The 17,458-nt window shown below is 39.5% G+C and overlaps 5 protein-coding genes across 9 annotated transcripts; 1 reads left to right on the plus strand and 4 right to left on the minus strand.

Moving 5' to 3' along the window:
- Positions 1–33: 33 nt before the first annotated feature.
- On the minus strand, positions 34–1,688 carry LOC104812983 (plastid lipid-associated protein 2, chloroplastic). 2 transcript variants are annotated; one of them, XM_019202342.1, is made up of 4 exons: positions 1,175–1,688; positions 579–774; positions 106–468; positions 47–69 (listed from the first exon to the last, which is right to left on the minus strand). In XM_019202342.1, the coding sequence occupies exons 1-3, from the start codon at positions 1,627–1,629 to the stop codon at positions 148–150; spliced, it is 972 nt and encodes a 323-aa protein (XP_019057887.1). In that variant the 5' UTR covers positions 1,630–1,688; the 3' UTR covers positions 47–69; positions 106–147. The 2 variants fall into 2 exon arrangements, with proteins under 2 accessions (XP_010538742.1, XP_019057887.1); XM_010540440.2 differs by having other exon boundaries at positions 34–468.
- Positions 1,689–2,605: 917 nt separating this feature from the next.
- On the minus strand, positions 2,606–4,428 carry LOC104813361 (probable tyrosine-protein phosphatase At1g05000). Its single transcript, XM_010540919.2, has 5 exons — positions 4,265–4,428; positions 3,731–3,824; positions 3,219–3,276; positions 3,060–3,103; positions 2,606–2,959 (listed from the first exon to the last, which is right to left on the minus strand). The coding sequence occupies exons 1-5, from the start codon at positions 4,348–4,350 to the stop codon at positions 2,774–2,776; spliced, it is 468 nt and encodes a 155-aa protein (XP_010539221.2). The 5' UTR covers positions 4,351–4,428; the 3' UTR covers positions 2,606–2,773.
- A 1,758-nt stretch (positions 4,429–6,186) lies between these two features.
- On the minus strand, positions 6,187–9,523 carry LOC104812984 (ubiquinol oxidase 4, chloroplastic/chromoplastic). Its single transcript, XM_010540441.2, has 9 exons — positions 9,182–9,523; positions 8,695–8,890; positions 8,460–8,553; positions 7,990–8,105; positions 7,785–7,893; positions 7,484–7,552; positions 7,212–7,283; positions 7,079–7,126; positions 6,187–6,654 (listed from the first exon to the last, which is right to left on the minus strand). Exons 1-9 carry the CDS (start codon positions 9,337–9,339, stop codon positions 6,419–6,421), a joined length of 1,098 nt encoding a protein of 365 aa, XP_010538743.1. The 5' UTR covers positions 9,340–9,523; the 3' UTR covers positions 6,187–6,418.
- A 745-nt stretch (positions 9,524–10,268) lies between these two features.
- Positions 10,269–14,168, plus strand: LOC104812985 (EH domain-containing protein 2). 3 transcript variants are annotated; one of them, XM_010540443.2, is made up of 17 exons: positions 10,269–10,336; positions 10,586–10,684; positions 10,775–10,854; positions 11,146–11,214; positions 11,305–11,362; positions 11,664–11,713; positions 11,807–11,849; positions 11,931–11,998; positions 12,086–12,196; positions 12,340–12,442; positions 12,529–12,578; positions 12,704–12,832; positions 12,918–13,169; positions 13,255–13,334; positions 13,415–13,541; positions 13,677–13,820; positions 13,922–14,129. In XM_010540443.2, the coding sequence occupies exons 2-17, from the start codon at positions 10,597–10,599 to the stop codon at positions 14,105–14,107; spliced, it is 1,638 nt and encodes a 545-aa protein (XP_010538745.1). In that variant the 5' UTR covers positions 10,269–10,336; positions 10,586–10,596; the 3' UTR covers positions 14,108–14,129. The 3 variants fall into 3 exon arrangements, with proteins under 3 accessions (XP_010538745.1, XP_010538744.1, XP_010538746.1); XM_010540442.2 differs by lacking the exon at positions 10,269–10,336 and adding an exon at positions 10,504–10,544 and having other exon boundaries at positions 10,582–10,684; positions 13,922–14,168; XM_010540444.2 differs by lacking the exon at positions 10,269–10,336 and adding an exon at positions 10,504–10,544 and having other exon boundaries at positions 10,582–10,684; positions 11,937–11,998.
- A 304-nt stretch (positions 14,169–14,472) lies between these two features.
- LOC104812986 (uncharacterized membrane protein At1g16860-like) lies at positions 14,473–16,901 on the minus strand. 2 transcript variants are annotated; one of them, XM_019202368.1, is made up of 4 exons: positions 15,897–16,901; positions 15,182–15,337; positions 14,852–15,068; positions 14,473–14,769 (listed from the first exon to the last, which is right to left on the minus strand). In XM_019202368.1, the coding sequence occupies exons 1-4, from the start codon at positions 16,665–16,667 to the stop codon at positions 14,579–14,581; spliced, it is 1,335 nt and encodes a 444-aa protein (XP_019057913.1). In that variant the 5' UTR covers positions 16,668–16,901; the 3' UTR covers positions 14,473–14,578. The 2 variants fall into 2 exon arrangements, with proteins under 2 accessions (XP_019057913.1, XP_010538747.1); XM_010540445.2 differs by having other exon boundaries at positions 14,473–14,774; positions 14,857–15,068; positions 15,897–16,897.
- Between the last annotated feature and the right edge of the window lie 557 nt (positions 16,902–17,458).

Raw genomic sequence — 17,458 nt, forward strand, 5'->3', positions numbered from 1 at the left:
GTTACATATATACCATAGCAAAACGAGTACTTGCAAGTTAAACTAGAGGAACCATTAGATATAGAACACTTGAGAATACATAACACGATTAATTCTATTTGGCCATGGCTACTATCCATTTTCCCGAGAGGGTCGCTGGTTGTGATATTAGTTCGAAGGTTTCAAGAGAGAGTTGCCTTCTTTGAAGAGAACGAAGACGCTTCCACCGTCACCCCTTGAAATCCGAAGATCTTTGTCGAGGTACGTTGTGAGCAGCCATGACTGAGCGTTGCTTCCTGGTAGAGAGAACTTCAATGGCGGCTGGCTTGAAATGGTTTTCGCCATGGAAGAGGCTGTGCCTTGGAGTGAGGTGAGTAGGCCTTTAATGGGGGTTAGATTGATCTTCTGCCCCAAGACCTTAACCTCTTCAGGGATTTGAATGGAGTCTGTAAGCTGGGGAGTACCGATAATGCCCTCCTCAAACTTGATCTGAAAACACAAATCCGATATGTTTTCGCACAATATGAGGATCCAGCCAATTTCCACTGGACCCAAAATCGTTGAAAGAGCGAAGTTCCGAGGATCAAGAATGGAAGTACCTGTACACGTCTGGGGCTTCGGACTTCGAATTTGGAATTGGTGCTAATGGAAGCTGTAGCAAGAGGGCTGGCAAAGCGTATGGAGTTCTGGACGGTGAAATTATCGGAATCAATCATCTGAGAGATTTCGTCCAATTTTACGACAGGCACGTATCCTCGTGACAGCAACGGGAACAGAGCCGAGAACGATGTGTAGCTGCGAAATTCCGTAAGTTAAGACAACGAGACTACCATTAGATCCATTGTTCATGTAAAAAAGATGAACATAATCCCATTTTATCGGCTAAAACATAAAAAGTTTCTTCAATTTTCTAATAACGTGATAATCAATCCTCTGTCACTACAGTGTAGATATATAACATATGATGCATCCCAATCATAGTGATGGTTACATGTAAGCTGTAAGTTCATGCATCTTGAACTATCATCATGATTCGTTAGCAACTCTATGAATAATACAAGCAGAGGATTTCCTTGCAGCATACGACCATCAGTAGCAATACATAAAATCAAGACCCTTGAATGGTTAGATCAGATCTTATCACAGATAATGTCCATTTTCTAAGTTTAAGCCCGAAGGGAATCGGAATACTTACGCGAGAATCCATTTGCCGTTGAGCAGAAACAGAGCATCGGTCGGAGCAGGTGTAGGGTTCTTCGCCTCGAGCTGCGTGATCAGGTCCCCTATTTCCGCCCTCTTATCGCTCGACGCGCTCAAACCTCGATCGGTTCCGTTCAATGAATCTACCAACGCTCTTTTCAGCTGCTCGATCTCATCCACGACCTCGACGGTCTTTGCCGCCGCGCTCTCCGCAACCGATACAGATGATCCTTCCTCCGCCGGCTCATCGTCACGCTCATCTTTCACCTCTGAGGCTCTGACCCTGAAAACAGGCCGAGAAACGGAGATTCCTCCGGCGAAACCCGTCGGCCTCCGATTAATCGAACTCATCGGCACCAGAATCGCATGTTTCAGTTGGGATTTAGTGTTACATGAGGTCGGAGTTTGGGTTTTGCAGGGAAATTTGTTGAACAAAGATACTGACGCCATTGTCTTCTTCTTTCTCCTCTCTTCACTGCAGAGCAAATCAGTCAGTCGACCAGAATTCGAAGCTCTTCAGGGAAAAAAAATGTTCTTTATTTATAGCCGTTGCGATGCGAATGGTCATGGACATATATACCCTCAGAATTATCGAGTGATCCGTCAAAATCTTAGGGGCAGTAACGGTTTCCTTCACATACCAAAGATGGTGATCCACGATTTTGACACGTGGATGGACAAGATGAGACGTGAGGGAATGACCATATAGTTGCCTCGTGAGGCGAGTGTTGTTTTTAGCTTTTGGCCTGAAAATGCTGATTGCATGAAATCATATATTCAGGAGAAAAATATGTTACTTTTTAAAAAGGATATTGAAGTAATAAGGTGACAGGCAAAATGGTATGTTTTTTTTACGATTTATCTCAGGTAATTTAAAATTCAAGTATTAATAAATGTGAAAGTTATTTCTGAAAATATATAAAAATAACAGTACATAGTACATTGAGTTAAATTAGAAAGTTTATGTAAATTCCAAACTTGGATAATAAAAATAGGGAGAAAATAAAAAGAATTATTTTGTAGTGGAAACGTTTGTATCTTTCTCAAACGGGAATGGCATGCTCTTCAACTAGAAGCTTCGACACGGTAGTGATTGTTGGCCATTTGCCGTTTGTAATCATCGTCGAGATCTCCTAAAATTTCTAAGCAGCGTTTCAGGTTGTCGCGGCGTTTGGCATTGGGCGTTTGGGTTATGAGTCATTATTGGGCTTGGGCCCAAAGATTGAAAATTATACATATGGGCTTAAAAACCATTAATCAGACGCAAATGTTTTTTTTTTACATGCAATCATATGAAAGCAGACTTCGGAAGTTGCTGGGCTAGAAGGAGGGTTTGCGGATCGCTGGTGTACAAGGGAAAGACTCCGACTCAAGTAGAGTGTTACTAATGGCATTCTCGTAAGATAATACCATGGGACAGCCGGGGTGATAAGGGATAGGGATAGCCAACGTTGTAATCGGGCCAGAAAGTCCAGAACAAAATCATAGTTCAGATTCAGAAGAACTAGTTTGAGTTTAGGTAATAACCAGATAGAAGATATTGTGTTGAAGTTGCTAGATGAGTAGTAGTAAAAGGATGTTCTCCTTGTAGGGGTTACCTCTTGGAACATGAAAATGTCATGGGTGAATGCCTTAGACTCGAGATATCAAAGAGTTCCATGAACCTCTGGTCAGATATCCTGGCTTTCGAGGCGGCGAATCTCTGGTACTCGTCGAAAATGGAAGACAGACACCATCTCTGAATCTTCCTCAAACATCCCACAACACATCCTGTCCGATGCTGCATCGGACGAAAAAAATTCTCGTCAAAGCTACCTAATCATGAAACAGACCTTGTTTCGATCGGATAGAAGCAAAAAATTCATGCTTTTTTTTTTTACCTTCCCGCTCTTGCAATGAATCAAAACAGGGTGGTTCCTCGTATCTAGAAAATGAATACAGAACAAGAAAGTGGATTGATCGATTGAATGAACGGTGATTGTGGTAGAAAAGGGTCTAATGTTTAGCCCAGAAGAAGATGTTTAGAGAGGTGGGCGCACCTAGAAGAACTGTCAGCGCTTCACGGATCACCTCATCTGGTATATTAACAAACGGCTCCTGGGAACAAAATAAGTCAGGCATGGCAAAATAAATCATATGTTTTTTCGTAGGAGTAAGAGATTTACATTAGAAAGTGCACAGGCTCTAGTTTCACCAAATGCTAAACAAGAGAAATATAAACTTTTCACGGTTCTATAACAGAGGCCACAACTTAGAAAGCAACATCAGTAGCTGGGAGAGAGTTTTTCCTACGCGTTTATTTTGTAACTTCAGAACTAGCTTAGGGATTCATAGTTAGAGAGCAAACACGCAAGAAGAAGTATCGGTCCAACGAGAAAGACGAGAGCTCTGAATACAACACTAGACTTCTCAAAGTCTGTAAGACCAGGGAAATTGTGGAAGCCTCAAACACAACAAGAAACATTCACACCGGATTTGCGGGTATTCAATCAAGCAAAAAAAAAAAAAAATTAGAAAAGAGGGGCAAAATGAAATACTATAATATCTTTACCTTGCATCTTTCAATCCCAAACTGAAGCATTTCAATCCCATTAGCCTTTGCAAATTCGTTATTCACCTCTGGATATGGCTCTGGGCACAAATATCTACAAAACATAGATCAGGGATTAACCAGACCGAAATCAGAAAGACGATTAGTGAATAAACACAACATAGATCAGGGATTAACCAAACTGCATTTAGGGTCTTAATTTATTGTTTTCCATCAATTAAAGCAATGATTAACATAGTGAATAAAGAACAACAGCGATATCCCATGCTCCTGCCTTGCATTTATCATACTACTCTTCGGAACAACTTCGAAATAAGATTTCATTAACCTAATATCTGAAGATTCGATCAAGTATTCTAAATTCTGTCAACCGATTCTTGTATCTGGTCTTCAAACACCACATACAACTATTATTAATTATAACTAAGGCCCTAAAATCTCAATATGAATACAGGGAAAGGAACCGATCAAAGACAACAACGCACAGAAACTGAAATTGATTCAACATTTAAATCGAGACAATCGTGAATTTACATGATGGATCGGAGTCGAAGGGATTGCAAGAAGCTGAAATTGACGGGTTCCAGGAAACCTGAACGAAAAATCCCGTTATCCACCATCGCGAAATTCAGAGGAGGCACGAACAGCTCTCCTCCTCTTTCCTTCTCGCTCTCCACCGGCGCCGGGGGATACGGCGGCGGCCGTACGAAATTTTATTGAAGAAAAGGCATAATATGTTTAGATCACGATTCATAACATTATATAAAATATATACAAGAAAATTCATTCTGATTTATATAATCTAAATATATTTCTATTATTCTCTTGTCTTCACTGATCATACGGTGATATAAATATTTTTTTTGCAAACAATGCACGAAAAAATTGAATATTTCGAGTAATCAGTATACCAAGGAATTTAAAATAGACCTAAAAATAAAATATTTGAGAAATCTGGAATAAATAAATACTAAAATGTTTCTCTCTCTAACTCGACGAAGCTTGGAATCTCTCTCTACATGTCCCTTTCTTTAATGGCGATGCCTCTACCTACTGACCCCAACAGCAGGGTCTGTTTCTTTTCTTCCTCTTCTTCCTCTCTGTCTCTATTCTATTTCCTTGTTCTTTCCTTTGTCCTTCGCTTCTGGTGCTTCCATGGCGGTGCTTCTCTACAATGGACTGCGCCGCACGTGATCACCGCCGCACCTCCGGGGAAATCGTAGCTCTCCACCTTCATGGTTATTGACCGATAAATGGATAGCAAAAGGGCGCGAGAAAGTTCGAGGAGGAAAGGAAAATGAAAAATGAGTGAATCTGAATACGATCAATTATATCTTCCTTCTCTCTCCGAGGAATAATAATATCCAATTAATAATCATCTTTAATTATTGGGAGAATAGCAAAAAAACCTGTAAAGATATCGACAAAAATCTTTCTATTTTTTATTATAAAAAATTCTATATTTATAATTATTCACAGAAACATATATCGTATTTTATAAAATCAAACAAACAAGTTTCTAAAGGCAAATGCAAAAAAATAGGATAAAAAATTGAATGTGATATTATTTTAATAAATAAATAATAATTATTTTGTAGACAAAATAACCGATATATACCCAAATCGAATTGAATATATTAAAATAATATACTATTGGATATAAATATCGGTTAGATTCGGTTATTTTTAGTTCGGTTATTTCTGATTTGAAATATTCATATCCATTCTGGTATATTATTTTAACCGGTTCGGATATATATCGATCGGGTTCATTTATTTTAGATTTAAAATATTCAATCCAATCTAATATATTATTTTAATCGTTCGATTTGGTTTGAGTATATATCGACCGGATTCGATTCAACTATTGCGGATTCGGTTATTTTATTCAACCTAATTATTATTTATTTATTAAAATAATTACACATAAAATTTTTACCGTATTTTTTTCTTGGTATTTACGTTTTGGTTAGATTTTATAAAGATATGTATATTTCCATGAATAAGTATAAATATATAATTTTTTGATAATAAAAAAAGTAAAATGTTTTTTTATCGACATCTAAAAATACTTAATTTTTTTTGGCTATTTTTCCTTAATTATTTGAAAAGCACAAAATAGACTAAATAATCAAAATAAACTTTTAAAAGTAACAGAACGAACTTAACCGATTAATGAATATTCAAGTGAATTAGATATTCTGATGATTCAAATTTAAATTGAGAATGATAAATCAAAATTATCCCTAAATCATATCCGACATAATTATAAAATATATTTTATATTTATAACGAAAAATTTTTGGAGACCAGAAACCCATATAAAATTTCAGATATAATTAAATGGAGGGGCAATTTCCGAAGCTTCCGCAATGTTATTTAATTGCAAATAACACTTGCTAGATTTTGGTGTGTAAAATAGTAATTAAAGAGAGACGTGGTGGACAAGTAAAGGCTGAAGATGTAAAAGCCAAAAAAAAAGGCAATGTCGGCGAACCAGTTACCAATGTGCGTACTTCCAAGACCAAGTCAGTCCTCAACCCCCATCTATGATCTATATGAACTTATCGTTATTTGCATCTGTACGTATACAACATTCTTCTTCACAAAGTGGAAATAAAAATCTGTAAAATCCCTTTGTTTTTTTCTTCTCACTTTTTAAATTACTATAATGATTAGTATTGTGAACTAATCTAAGTTTTGTTTATTGGGGGAACTTGTGATAGATTTCTTGAGGCAATCTACAATACCTTCACAATGAGCCTGAGGGGCCACGACCTCGCAGCCAGTCTCCTCGTCCTCTGAGCAGTAGCCGGATATGGAATGAGGAGATCTAAGGTTGCCTTGGTTCTGACAAGCCCTCATCGTCTTGCAGTGCTCCGCTTCATCGTCTCTTACGTTCAAGAACACGTCGTACAAGTTCTCTGCCAAAAAAAGAACGTTATAAACTTCCTGAATTAGCTTAAAACAAGCATAGATCGATGATATGTTATCGCTTCGGTTGCTGCAAGATTATAGCATGTTTGGTTGAGTGCTACAAACAAGACCAGCAGATAAACATCATAGTTTTGATTTCTAATGCATCAGATTAGATCTGAAATCGCGGGATCGTAAGTTTGGAAAAGTTCTTTGGAGACTTTATCCGAGAAAATCAAGGGTTTTTGACAGGAAGAGAGCCAAGAATCTGATGAACTGCAAATACTGGGGCAGCTCCAGACAAAAGATTTAGGTCGAACCCAGTTTAGCTGTACTTCTGATTAGACGGACTCACTTCACTTGTGAGACAAAACTGATAGTTTACTCAAAGAGATCGAAAGAAATATCGAGAAATAGAAAGTTAGTGGATACCTATTTTTGGCCTTCGAGTATTGGGAGCTTTGGAAGTCTGGAACTCATCTGCATAGAAAGAGTTCTTCTACACATAAAGAGACAGAACCCGAAAAAGTATCTCTATTCATCCAAATAGCTCAGCCAAACTTACCAAACAGGTACAAATCGCCTCCTGTGTAGTACTTTACAGCGATCTCAGGTGCTGGCAAGTTCTTCAACTCCTCTACGGCAAAAGCAAAATATATAAAAAATCGATAAACGAAACAAGTTTATAATAGAACTCATATGAATGACCCATCTAAATAATTTCTTTGAAGACTTGAATGGGTTCTTTTCATCACTCTAAATGCTACAAGCAACTAAATTAATAGGGCAAACAAATGGAAACTTTTCAAACGACCGGTAGAGAAAATCTTAACCAACCTCCATGGGCCTTGAGAAATTTGTCATAAGTCTCGTATGCATGGTTCTCCACACATTCTGAAAGGTGATCTGCACCACAAATATACTGTTGGCTGAAAGCTGAATTTTAGGGGAAATAAAGGCATATATAGATCAGAAGTCTATTTTCTTTTAATTCGTCAATTTATTCAAGCGGACAGCTAAGAGCAAATAACTATTTAGGAGTGAAGCAGTACATTGAAGAGCGGAAATTACTACCGGCGATTGTATACAGAGAAAGGAAGTCACTCATCAAAATCCCAAGTTGATAAGCGAAACTTACATGCCATTCTTGGGCTTATGATATACATCAAGACTGTCATGATGTAATAAAAGACTGCTATGTGCTGGGCGAGAAAGCGGTCAAACCACCATGAATTTCCACCCAATTCCTGCCACCAACCAAAAGCATTATGCTCTTTAATCATCTGTGCCACATAACGTTGTTAAAGTACGAGCTTTGGCAGCAGGAAAGACATGGTTCTTACTTCCATTATGAGCAAGTGGTGCATCTCGTTCCAGCTCTCGGCAAAATGTATTTTCAAGTAATCTGCCCTTCTCCACCAACCAAAGCTCTCATACATGTGTAGAACAGACATAAAGGCTGCGACGGGCACAGAGTGAGTTCATCAAGAATAAAACTGATGGGAATATGATCTTAGCTCACATCATGCATCATGATGACTGATAGCATTTCTTAATTACTACATCTGAATAAGTTATTTCTTTTACAAAGGCAATAATTCACAGAAAAAACTAGACGGGTTGTAGCCTTGTAGTCTAGTTGCAGTTAACTGGCACTCCCAAGCAAATAGGCAGGAGGAAATATTATGTCCCGAGGGCTGTGCATGTGAGATCATAATGATTCGAAAGTACAGCATATAGGCCAATATTATACATCTTAATGGTTAATGAATCATGGAAGTATACAAAGACAAACACGAAAAGATGAAATTACCAAAATAAGGTACTCTGGCGATGGTCTCCAGGACAAAGAATCTGGCATAATCTCGATCATAGTACAACGAATCAAGTACCCTTATCACCGAGTCCTGTGAAAGAACAAAGCAAGATCACAAAGAGACACTTGAACAACTTTTGGTTTATACAGAACAATCGGCTAATCTAAAAGTTTCCTGTTGGGCATGAGATTTGTTTCCAAGAAAAGAGGTGAAAGGGCCATAGAACCTTACTGTAAGGAAGACATTCACCGTCTGCTCAAGCTTGATGATCCATGCCTCTAGAGCGTTCGATGAGGAACTCGAATTCAACCCTCCACTGTCTTCTTTACTTTTCTCGCCAGGAAAAGTATCACTTCTGAACGATTCCTCCACCGCCACTTTTTCCTCATCATCTTGCAAAATCGTTGCTCGAACAAGACCAATGTTTCTGATATTTAAAAGGTTTCATTGAGAATATCATATCAAATGCTCGTAGCTCTTAAAACCCGGAAAATCAAGCACGTTTTTGCTATATCCATTGACGAGACGAGCTAAAACTATTATAGCTATGGGAAGAAAGAGATTCCATTTTCAACATAAACATGAACCTCGAAGAGAAAAAGTAGGCATGATTTTACGAAGAGTTACTCCAATACAGGAACTTAGCAGAAACAAGTCCGATCACATCAATTAACGTTTTCTGTATTCTTTCCAGGGAGGAATCGGGCGATTAGCTTACCTGGAACGCACTCGGCGAGAAAGTAGAGGGCGATGATGAAGCAAACGACGTGAGGGGCTGAATAAAACGGCGGATTTAGAGCCTCGTAGGGTAATCAAAGGCCGTGAAATCGCCGTCGCCGAGTATGAGATACCCGAGACCGCTGCCGCCGCCGCCATATCCGCCGGGAACCCAAGCTCCGACAGCGGCCGAGAATTCAGAGAGAGAGAGAGAGAAAGATCGGAGGCTGGAGAAAATTCCTCAGAGAGAAAAATATCAGAAGAAAGAGAAGAAGATTTTAGGGAAAAAGAGAGAAATTTGTCAATTTGGCAGCTTGCGAGTTTAAGAGTGGCGGATTTTCTGATACCATATGCCCATTGAACATTGATTCCACCCAGCAGAAACCAACGGCTTCAGTAATTCTTGCCCAATTGGATCCGGATCAGAAAAATGACCCGACCCGACTCAGTTAACTAAAAATTGACAAGACTCCGACCCGATTTCTACACCACTATATATTAGTTAAAATTTGGCCCATTGGGTTTCAGACTCGAACCAGCCCATAATGTTATATAACATGGTAAGATTTAAATGAACACTGGCCCATAATTTACAACATTGTGAAATTTAAATGATCTTATCGACGATCCGTAATTACCAACGTTTAACTAAATTTCGGAATGTAGTTTTTAAAATGGTAAGTAGGCGTAACAAAAATTTATATCACTTGCTTTCCAAGTATAAAGAGAGAGGACGGTCCACAAATTTAATTGTTGTGTTAAATCTTTTTTTTATTTATATTTTTGGTGTTGGAATAATATTCAGAAAATGTAAAAGACAAGTTTGTTAATTGTGTTTATTGTAATTTGAGAAAAAAGGTGTTCAAATCGTTGTCAAATCAAGTGGGCCAATGGAAGGCCCATTAGCCTTTTCAAACGACGGTTGCCTCACTGGAAAGCATGCCCAAAATGGGCGCTTTATTCAAATTTTCAAATCTGATGCCGAATCTAATGGAAATAATCAGATACGGTACGAGTTTTATACTTCGACGGATCTTATCCGTCCATCGCGAGTCATTCAGGGATAATCCTCTGAAAGATTCTAATCTCATTAAACGGTAACAGCTTGATAATCTCGTGGATGAACGATTAATTCCAACATCTCGTCGTTTTCCAGGTGAGCAGGTAAACCGCGTGCCGTTTCTTCGGGATAACCCTATCAAACGACGACGTTGGATAGGGTTTTTTTTCCCGTTCCCCTCAAGCGCCAAACCATTTAAATGCTCAATTTTGGTATATTCTTCTCTCCATCTCTCCGTTTCAAATTTTAGAAACTGATCTCTCTCTCTCTCTCTCTCTCTCTCTCTCTCTCTCTCTCTCTCACACACACACACACACACACACACACACACACACACACACACAGTGTGAGTGGAAATGGAGACTTCGCCATCGATCCCGATCGGTTCTTGTACGAAGGAGCACCAGAAGATCTACAAGGAATGGTTCAACATCGCCGATTCGGGTCAGTTTGTCCACTCCTCGATTTTGCCGTCCCCAGTTTCTAATATGTGTGCAGAGTTATCCGTTCTGATTTTTCATTTCCGGAATCTAGACGGCGATGATCGCATTTCTGGGAATGATGCTACGATATTCTTCGCGATGTCAAAGCTCTCTCGTCAGGAACTTAAACAGGTTCTTCATTTCATCGCCACATTTGTTTTTCAACAATATTTGACTTAGTTTTTTTTTTCAATAGTAGTGCTATATTCCGATGAAAATCGCATGCTGATTTCATGATGAATGTTCCCATCCCGGGCTCGTCGCTTGAGAAATTAAAGCAATGAAATGCGTTTTTCTCTCGTGCTGATCGTTGCTTACATTTGGTTTGACGGAAGTATTTGTTTGAAGTGAGTTTGTGATGGAAATTTCGGAAACCGCTGCTTTAAATTTAGGTTAAATTGATCTGGTATTTTTTGTTTGAAGGTTTGGGCAGTTGCGGATTCTAAGCGACAGGGGTTTCTTGGTTTGGCAGAGTTCATCACCGCGATGAAGGTATTATAGTGTAACTGACATATACATATGAGTTCATGAGATATTTTTTTTTTGTGGAAATATGGCTTAGGTGGCTATATTTTTGCTCAGCTCGTCTCGTTGGCACAAGATGGACATGAAATTACTTCAGATCTCCTGAAAGGTTCGGGTATGTGAAGTAATGAACCAAGATTACTACACTGGGTTATCCCCTTCTTCGTTTATTTTCTTTTGTAAACTTGAGATTTTAATGTTGTAACTTGGAAGTTATCTAAATCTAGTGTTCGAAAACCTGTTTAGACTGTGATGTCTTGTACATGGGACGTTAATTTGTGTTTTTTTAAGGTGAAATCGAAATAATCTGAAATAAGAGCTTGATGTTGATGGGCGTAGACTATGATTCTGTTGTTTGAACTTTGAACTTAGATTTTGATTAATAAATCGGTAATGTACGTCCTTTTTTGTTGCAGTTGACATCAAGAGTATAGAACCCCCTGTGTTGGAAGGGTTGGAAAACTTGGTATATGAAAAGCTCCTCCTTATCCCATTTTGTTAGGAAAAATTACCTGATTTGCAACTCCCTAACTATTTAATTATTGTATTTTGCTTCCAGAAGCAGAAAGCATCAAAGGCATGCACTAATGCCGAAGAAAATGGTTAGCCAGCATTGGTTTTTCTCTATTGTTGTCATTCACTCTTTCTGTTGTCTCCAAGAAAGGTTGATTTCTTGCCTAAAGTTGCAGGAGCTACCCAGCCACAAGTCGTGCCGAAAGCTCCTTGGTTCAAATCAAAACCTATCACAAAGGTTATAAAACTTGGTTCCTAGACACCTAAAAAATCAGTTTTCTGTTTTCTGTTTTTCTCTAAGTTTTCTCCTGATTTTGTTATCCAGGCACCGGAAAATGTGGTTACTATTGTTGATGGCTTGAAAAGGTTATACAATGAAAAGCTAAAGCCACTTGAAATGACATATCATTTCAATGATTTTGCATCTCCATTACTGGTGAGTGAGGTTATGTTTGCAGTTAAGTTTTTTCATTTCCTTTCCTCTGTTTCTCGAAGTTGGTTTGTGTACTTATGTCGACATCATTTCGAGATATAAAATTCGGGTGTCCCTTTGACATATTCTCATCGATTGCCTATCAGACGAATAGTGATTTTGATGCCAAACCCATGGTAATGCTTTTGGGACAATATTCCACTGGAAAAACAACATTTATCAAACACTTGCTCGGGTGTGATTATCCAGGTAACTTGGATGATTTGTGGAACTCTCTGCGGTAATAGGCTTCCTCCATGATGCATTTGACTTAATCACTGTTCTCTTATTTACAGGTGCTCACATTGGACCAGAGCCAACAACGGATAGGTTTGTGGTTGTTATGGTATGTCAAGATGTTTTCATGTTTCTACTAAATTGTCTTGAAGATGTCATTGAACGTCAGTTACTTATGTCGTCTCCTCGTTATATGTTTCATCAAATTAATCTGATGCTTCCACTTTGATATAGACTGGGCCAGATGAGAGGACCATACCTGGAAACACAATGGCAGTTCAGGCTGACATGCCATTCAATGGGCTAACGAGTTTCGGAGGTGCTTTTCTATCTAAATTTGAGTGTTCTCAGATGCCACACACGGTAAGAAATTCTGTCTTTTCTTCCAATACTCATTTGATTCATTTGTTCAGCCATTAAATATCAGTTTTTGCCATTCTGCTTGCAGCTTTTGGACCAAATTACTTTGGTAGACACTCCTGGAGTTCTTTCTGGAGAGAAGCAACGGACACAAAGGAGTTATGACTTCACGGGTGTGATCTCATGGTTTGCAGCTAAATGTGATATGATTCTTCTTCTCTTTGATCCACATAAGCTTGATATCAGTGACGAGTTCAAGCGTGTGATTGCTTCTTTACGTGGAAATGACGACAAGATACGCGTTGTTTTAAACAAAGCCGACCAAGTCGATACTCAGCAGGTAATATTTTGGTTGATTGGTTCACTCTTATGCTTTGTTTTACCCATTTTAAAACCAAATTATAAACCTTGGTTCCATGTTTCAGCTAATGAGAGTGTACGGAGCATTGATGTGGTCTCTCGGGAAAGTGCTGAATACCCCAGAGGTTGTTCGTGTCTATATCGGGTATGACTTTGATACCACACTACTTCCAAAAAGATTTGCCATTTTGTTTTCTTTTTTACGTCGTAATATTCCTTTTGCAGCTCGTTCAACGACAAACCCATCAATGAATCTGCTGTTGGTCCGTTAGGGAAAGGACTCTTTGTGAAAGAACAAAATGATCTTCTAGCAGATCTAATGAACATTCCCAAGAAGGCCTGTGATCGAAAGGTACAGCTTTCAATGCCTTTCAGTGCTTCCATATCACACATGTGCTCTGAAAGATCTGTATCTTTAGACACTAATGTAGTCATAGTAGCATTAGAATGTGATAATGATATATAGTCTGGGCATCAAAATGGGCAGATAAACGAATTTGTGAAGCGAGCTCGAGCTGCAAAGATTCATGCTTACATAATGAATCATCTCAAGAAAGAAATGCCAGTGATGATGGGCAAATCCAAAGCTCAACAAAGGCTTATGGACAATCTCCAAGAAGAATTCGGAAAGGTAAAGATACTTTTGGGCTTTAAAAAATGTGGAAGACCTTCTCTCAATTTTTGGAATAGCAAAGTTATTTAAACCTTACATGGGAACATGAAAAACAACAGGTCCAAAGAGAGTTTCATCTTCCTGCCGGGGATTTTCCGAATGTGGAGCATTTTAGGCAAGTGCTGAGTGGATACAACATCGATAAATTCGAGAGGTTGAAGCCGAAGATGATTCAGGCTGTAGACGATATGCTCGGATACGATGTTCCAGACCTTCTGAAGAAATTTAGGAACCCATATGACTAATAATATCATAAGCGGATTCACACAAATAAAGATGTGATATGGTTGGATCTATGAGATTTGGCATGTGTGTCATGTACTAAAGGGTTTCACACTTCATTAATATGATATGAATATGATGTTTGATGAGTTGTTTGTTGCCTATTTTGTTGGACTATCTGTGAATTGAATGCAGTTCTAAGAGCAGTTGTACAGATAGAGACAGATATTCATAGAGCGGAACCCAAGAGATTGGCCGGTGAAGGTCTCTCTTCATATGCAGGTTTCGCTAATTCGCTCTCCTCTTCAATACCAAAAATCGAGTTTATGAGTCGAGAATTGAAACCCATAAGATTGATAGCATAAGAATATATATATATATATATATATATCAGTATAAGAAAGAGGTAATCCATGATAATTATTTACATTTCTTTGAGCATATATGTACAGAGAGCTGCAAATGATTACGAAGAAACAGTAAATGTTTTTTGCTCAGACGGGAATGACATCGGAGTTTTGATTATCGTCGCATGTTATAATGAGGCCTTTGGGATAGGCGGCTGGGAGAAGGCAGTGCCACCACTGGCAGCCCGACGAGATTTCCTCTGGGGGAGGAACGATCATCAAAACGTTGTCGTGTCGCCTCACCATTCCCATAACGCTCACAGTACTCCCTTCTTTTATATATCTGCTTCCACAAAGCCATTATGAAGACGACTATGATGATGATATATGACTAAAGATGTGTGTGTGTATATACAGGGGCATACCCTTCTTTGAGGCGCATAACACGGCCATCGCTGGAGATGCCACGGTCCGACAGCCACTGGAGGAAGCTCGGAGATAAATCTCTGTTCCGAGCTGTGACATCGACCACAGTTGCTGGTTTCACAAATGGAGAAACCGTTGATCCATAGCCTGCTTTCACAACTGCCCTTAATCCAGATTGAAAGTCCGATACGTAGAAATCTGTCACGTATCTCTGCCCCATGAACACACAGATAAAAAACCATCATCAAGATCGGGAATTTGACACTAAGGAATATTTTGGAGATTTAGATGAATAACAAAGAAATCATAAAGCAAGAAGCAAACCTCCGAATATCGAGATCCCCAGGAGAAGCATCGATGTTTCGGGTTAGCGGATTTTCCACCAAACCCTTTGTACTCGTACAATTCTGTAGATACGTAAACGCATCTCGGTATCCTTTGGTAGGACGATTCCAAATGTATGCTTCCACATGTTACTACCTGCAAATCGAAATACAAATTAAGTGCAAAACTTCACATTGCTCATCCAAGACCAAATTTAACCACATTTTCTGTGGTATATGTGCTCCTATGCACTAAACTAGCTGCCTGCAAGTCACTGAAATGCTTGAATCTATCCCGAAATTGGAACACTCGAATTCATTTATAGTTAAGTTCATTTTTTTTCCAGCATATAGAATCTGGAGTTCAGACAAACAAGAGTTAGTCGGCATATAAAACATGAAGACAGTCCTTTGTTCAGTGGCATCTCCGTTTCTTGTACTAAATGAATCTTATTGAAACCAAACGGATTCAAGAATTCAAAAGATTCATCACCAAAGGCAACGAAAACGAAATTCTAGCTCACCAGATGAGACAGTCAAAGTTTGGAAACAAATTGGTTACCAGAAACAAAAATTAAGTGAATATACTTTACTACTAATGGAATTTAACTATAAATTAGCAATAACATCCAAGTTTTAACCAACACCTGACATGTGAGTGAATGCGAAGTTATAGTTCAAAAGCTTGGAAGTTGAAGGGTTGAATGGAAATTTACCCCTGTAACCTTGACGAACTGCCCATCAATGGCGCCTCTAAGCTCAGCATCTGGGTACCTCCGAATGAAACCCAGCAATCCCCTTCTTCCCCAAATGCAGCTCCACGCCAAAACCACGACCGCCGGCAAAACCGCCGCCGCAACTGCCGCCGCCACCACCGGCTTCTTCGCCACCACCATTATAAATCCATCAACCACCAACACCACCGCCACCGCTACCATCACCGCCCAAACAACCGCCTTCGGCACCTTAAACCGGACCCGAACTTGGTCCGGACCCAGACTCGTCACTGCCGTCCCGTACTTGGGTTTACCAGACCCGGTGTTACCCCCTCGGTGGTCCATCTGACCCGACCGCCTAGACCCGGCTCCGATTGGTCCGGACGAACCGAGAGGACCGGAGGTTATCAAACCAGTCGGTTGAAGCTGGGAGAGAGGTCCCGAAGATTTCCTAACCGAACCCGAGTTAGGTCCGCATCGAACGGATCCGCTATTCGGATTCGACGAAGCGGCGGAAGATACTCTCGACGGTGGCGTCCCGGTGGCTCCACTGCTACCGCCGACGATGAGCGGATATGGCACCTGGGACGAGGTGATATCGACGATGGAAATGTCGAACATTCTTCCGAGCTCGCCGGACTTCTTGATGTCGCCGCCGGTGTAAGGCGCAGCACGCGCCGCCATTGTCGGTGGTCGCTCCTTGGGCTGCTCGGGTCGACCCGAAACGTACAACCCATTGCTCAGCTGGTGGGATTGGATCCGACTACCCATTTCCAGATAGAGAGAGAGAGAGAGAGCGAAATGCAGAGAAGAGAACCACACAGTCCTCACTCTTTGAATGCTTCAGAGGAGAGAGAGAATGTGCGCGCGCGCAAGAGTGTGAGAGGCAGTGAAGGTGGAGAGAGAAAGAAGGGCGTAGGAGAGGCGAAATGACGAGAATGGGTATCTGAATATGTCGTAATAACGATATTACCATCGGCTCCTAAAATGGCGATGCAAGCCTTTTTTATTCACAGGACCTCTTCACCTTTCTTCTTCTCGCACGCTCAGAAGTTACAAACACATCAATTTCTCTTTTATAAAAATCCTCTTCATTAAACATAACTAAAATTCAATATATATATATATACACACACACACACGCGGTCTATCTAATAAAATAATAAAACAATATCTTCTGAAAATTTTGGATAAGTAGTCTTGAAGAGACTAATGGAAATTACTATTTGTAATTGTATAAAAGAATTACACTTTCTTTATGTATGCATAGTTTTGTGTATTATTTTATTATTCTTTCATAAAAATAAATAAATGAAATCTGTCGAGATACATATATAAATACGTATGTATAAATAAAAAAAAAAGATGAGTGGGTACTCACATAGTCACATAAACACAAGAGTTGTTCAAAGGAGAGTGGCCACTGCACTGCACTCGAAGATCCCCTCTTCATCCATCACATCTCCATCGATTCTGTCGCATCTATGATCATTCAGATCCAACGGCTCTCATTTGTCCACCCCAAATAATTTAATAAATAAAAACAAAAAAAAACGTGAATT

Source organism: Tarenaya hassleriana, unplaced genomic scaffold, assembly GCF_000463585.1.
Source record: "Tarenaya hassleriana unplaced genomic scaffold, ASM46358v1 Cleome2, whole genome shotgun sequence".
In the NCBI taxonomy this organism is placed as follows: Eukaryota; Viridiplantae; Streptophyta; class Magnoliopsida; order Brassicales; family Cleomaceae; genus Tarenaya; species Tarenaya hassleriana.